The following is a 3,941-nucleotide window of genomic DNA, read 5'->3' on the forward strand; positions in this document are numbered from 1 at the left end:
CAAAGGGGTCACCGGTGCTCCCAGGCAAGGGGCCATTTTGCAAACTGCTCCTGTCGCCCGAGATGTCCCATATTTCCGGGCGTACTTCGCAGTGCCCTTGCAAACCGGCTGGGGCCGAAGAAGCTCTTTGCACAACACAGCGAGATTTTTTAAATTTAATCTTGGATTTTAGAGACGACGCGATTGCAGTCTTTGGCCCGGGACGCAGGCCTCCTTGGGGCAATTGCTTTTACGTTTAGGGGAACAAGGAACAGGAAAGTAAAGGAACTTCCTTATTGTCAGGCTGCAAGTCAAAGGCAGAGCTTGAACCTGGCTGCTTTTTCTAAGCGGGGAGGCGTTGTGCGCTGGAAAATCCGGATAAATTGACCTCCGAGCAGCCAATATTCCGGGTCTTTCAGCGGGGTGCTCACAAAAATCATAGCGATGGTCAAATATGCGTGTTACAGAGAGGAAACCTTTTTATGTAACAAGCAAATCCCTTCGAGGTGCTTTACCCCCCCCAACCCCAATTTCAGGAGATGCCGGGTGAGCAGACAAAGAGGCCCGGGGTGGGGCGAAGGCCTCGGCGGACCCCGAAGCTGAGTCACAGGAATCGCGCCCTACGGGGGGCGAGGCCCTCCGGCGCGGCCACCGCACCCTCGCTCGGGGTTGCCCGCACCGCACAAAGCCTGCTTCGCAGTAAAGGACCCCCCCCCCCGGTCCCACCCTGACCCTCGGTTATCCCGCCCCGGCCCCCCGAGAGCAGGTTCGCGCGGCTGTTGCCCAAACCCATTCGGACACCCTCGACCTCGAGGGGGGCAACGCCTGGGGCGGGGAGCGCGGGGGGGGCTGGGCCCCTTTTAGTTTTCCGCCGTCGTTGCGGTTCCGGCGCCCAGGAGCACGCGGGGCGCGAGTCCCCCAAGCGCCGGGCGGGCCCCCGGGCGCCGGGGCGGGGACGCGGCGCGGAGGAGTGCAGCGGGCCCGCGGTGACGTCACCTCATTTGCATAGGGGCGCGCATATAAGGGCGCGGGCTCGCCCCAGCCGGCATTCGGCAGCGACCGCAGCGCAGACCGGATCCCTCTCCTCTCTCCAGCTCGCTCGTGCGCCGCGCTCCGGTGAGCCCCGGGGCCCCTTGCCTCCCTCCCTCCCTCCCTTCCTCCTTCCCGCCCGGCGCCCGAGCTCGCCCCCGTCCGGAGGCAGCCCTGCAGCCGAGCCCCAAGGGTCCTCCCGGGGGAGCCTGCCTTGGGGGTCTTGGGGGGATGCCAAACCCTTTCAGATGCTTGGGGGACGGGGTCGGGAAGGCGAGGATTTTAAAGCCCAGAGCCTCCCAAACCGGGCGTTGGGTCGTGCACCTTCGAGGGGGGGTCCTTCCCCCCCCGCCCGGGGCGTTCTGCATCGCCTCCTGGGCGCTGGTGAATCCGGAGCAGAAAGCTCCTTTGTTCGCGTTCCCACCCACCCGAGCCCGGAGCTTCAACAGTGCGATTTTTCCCGTAGCCTCTGCTGGCTCCTCGGGCTCGGTCCAGATTTAGGGTGGCTGGGCTTAAATGGGGGAAAAAACGGCCAGCCAGCCCTCCTTGCAGGGGCCCGGGCCGCTGTGGGGCGGGGGGCGGCTTTGTGTGCGGCGGCTGCATTGTTGAGCGCGACGAGCGGCGGCAGGGCGGTGGCCGGGGCGCCGCAGCAGCTGCCGCCTTTGTGAGCGGAGGAGAGCGGCGCGGCCCGCGTCTCCACGGACAGCCCGCCCGCGGCCGGGGGGAGCTCCTGCAGCCTCGGCTGCGCGCTCACGATTTTTTGCTCGCCCCACCTCGAGCTGGCCTCGCTATTTACCGCTTCCAGCCGGATTGCGGTTCCTGGGCATCGCAATCCGCGGTGGTCCGTCTCCGTTTTCCGAAAGCGCGATCCCCCCGGCTGGGCCCCCCGCATTTGGGAATAATGAAGGGGGGGTCTTTTTTGTGTAGACGGGGGAAGAGCCTGAGGCTTGAATGAAAGCGGAAGGAGGCAGAGGTGGGGTTTCAGGCAGGAGATGCGAGGGCAAAAGCGCATTTCAGAGCCAAGAGACCTGGGTGGGTCGCTGGCTCGATCTCACCCGCCTTGGCTTTGTATATGCAGCTTCCTCTGCAACCATGTCTGACAAACCCGATATGGCTGAGATTGAGAAATTCGATAAGTCGAAATTGAAGAAGACAGAAACGCAAGAGAAAAATCCACTGCCTTCGAAAGAAAGTAAGCCCCCCCACCCCCTTGAGAAAAGGCTGGGCGGGAGGGAGGATGGGAGGGGCGGGGGGCGGCCCCAGGGAGGGCGGGGGGGAGGGAGGGGCTGACAGTTCTTAGGGTGAATGTGGCCTGGAGAGGTCAATTAAAAATTGTTTTGCAAGCAACAAACGGGGCTTTCATAATCTTAATAATGCTATGTTTGATATGCCCTATTAATATGCAATATTATGTGTTAAAATCTTATATTAATGTACCTATTTTCATGGTTAGGCCACTTGATAACTGGTGGATGTTTATGATCCGGGGAGATAAGCGTAAACGAAAGTACAATAATCTTCCACTAGGCTGTACTGAGCCCGCCTAATGAGCTCTCAACATCTTTTTTCTCTTTTTTTTTTCTTTCACAGCGATTGAACAGGAGAAGCAAGCAGGCGAATCGTAATGAGGCGTGCGCCGCCAATATGCACTGTACATTCCACAAGCATTGCCTTCTTATTTTACTTCTTTTAGCTGTTTAACTTTGTAAGATGCAAAGCGGTTGGATCAAGTTTAAATGACTGTGCTGCCCCTTTTCACATCAAAGAATGGAGAACTACTGACAACGAAGGCGCCTGCCTTTCCCATCTGCCTGTCTGGCTGGCTGGCAGGGAAGGAAAAGAACTTGCATGTTGGTGAAGGAAGAAGCTGGGTGGGAGGACAGTGAGATCTAGAGTAAAAAACCAAGCTGGCCCAAGATATCTTGCAGGCTGTTAAAATGCAGTTTAATCAGAGTGCCATTTTTTTGTTCAAATGATTTTAATTATTGGAATGCACAATTTTTTTAATATGCAAATAAAGTTTTAAAACGTGACTTTGGTGTGACTGATGTCTGGAAAAGGCGGCTTAATGGTAAAGGCAACCATTGCAAGAGGCCCAAGGGGTCTCACTGGGGGGAGGGTATAAACAGGCCCAAGGGATCTCACTGGGGGGAGGGCATAAACCTCGGAGGGGGGAGGTAGAAAGTTTCCTCCGGAGGTGGGGGGAAGAAAGGAGTTGGCTGTGAATTCCCTCTTGTATTAGGTGATCCGTTAGGAGATTGGAACGTTATTTTGGGGGGCTGCCTGAATTCCTAGTAGGAGTATAAAAAGTGATAAAATTATTGGGAGTTTTTTGCCTTCCATAGTGCTTGATAAGCCCAACACGGAATTTATGGCGTCTAATATTAAACCCGAAGGAGGTGGCAATTCACAGCACAGTATTTAAGGGGTGTCCAGTGAACTCCGTTATTTAGCCAGTTGATCAGCGTTGACACAAGACTTTAGCAGTTCGTCTAAGGGGAAAAAAGCATTTTTAACAGCTGCTTTATAAAAATTGCAAGGAAAAAAAATTCCAAGGATCTGCTTCCTCAGTCTAATCGCTGGTTCCAATACTCAAAAGTGCTTTTTATAAGATCACTGCATTTGGGATTAATGAATTCGGTTTTTAAAATTGTCCTCAATTTGGATAATGGGCAAAATCTTGGGATTTAAAAGGCCTTGGGACTAGGATGAAATCTGTGCTAAATTTACATAACGTAGGACTTAATTGGTACTTCTTGAGGGTTTGCCTTAAGGCCTGGTAACTTCGCATGAAGTTCTTTTAACTGGTGGTTAAAAGCCAAGCCTTTTCGGGACATTAATGTACAAAAAGAGGCAAATGAGTTCTCAGGTTTTCAAAGTAAAAGGGATGTCGTTCTTAAAGGTCCTTTAATGGGCACCTCTGTTCAGTAAGA

At 54.7% G+C, this 3,941-nt stretch overlaps 1 protein-coding gene across 1 annotated transcript; it reads left to right on the forward strand.

Moving 5' to 3' along the window:
- The first annotated feature begins 1,004 nt into the window (after positions 1-1,004).
- Positions 1,005-3,041, forward strand: TMSB4X (thymosin beta 4 X-linked). The gene is made up of 3 exons (XM_055338251.1): positions 1,005-1,095; positions 2,087-2,200; positions 2,599-3,041. Exons 2-3 carry the CDS (start codon positions 2,101-2,103, stop codon positions 2,631-2,633), a joined length of 135 nt encoding a protein of 44 aa, XP_055194226.1. The 5' UTR covers positions 1,005-1,095; positions 2,087-2,100; the 3' UTR covers positions 2,634-3,041.
- The last annotated feature ends 900 nt before the right edge of the window (positions 3,042-3,941 follow it).

The sequence above is a fragment of the Nyctereutes procyonoides genome, unplaced genomic scaffold, assembly GCF_905146905.1.
Source record: "Nyctereutes procyonoides isolate TBG_1078 unplaced genomic scaffold, NYPRO_anot_genome, whole genome shotgun sequence".
Lineage (NCBI taxonomy): Eukaryota > Metazoa > Chordata > Mammalia > Carnivora > Canidae > Nyctereutes > Nyctereutes procyonoides.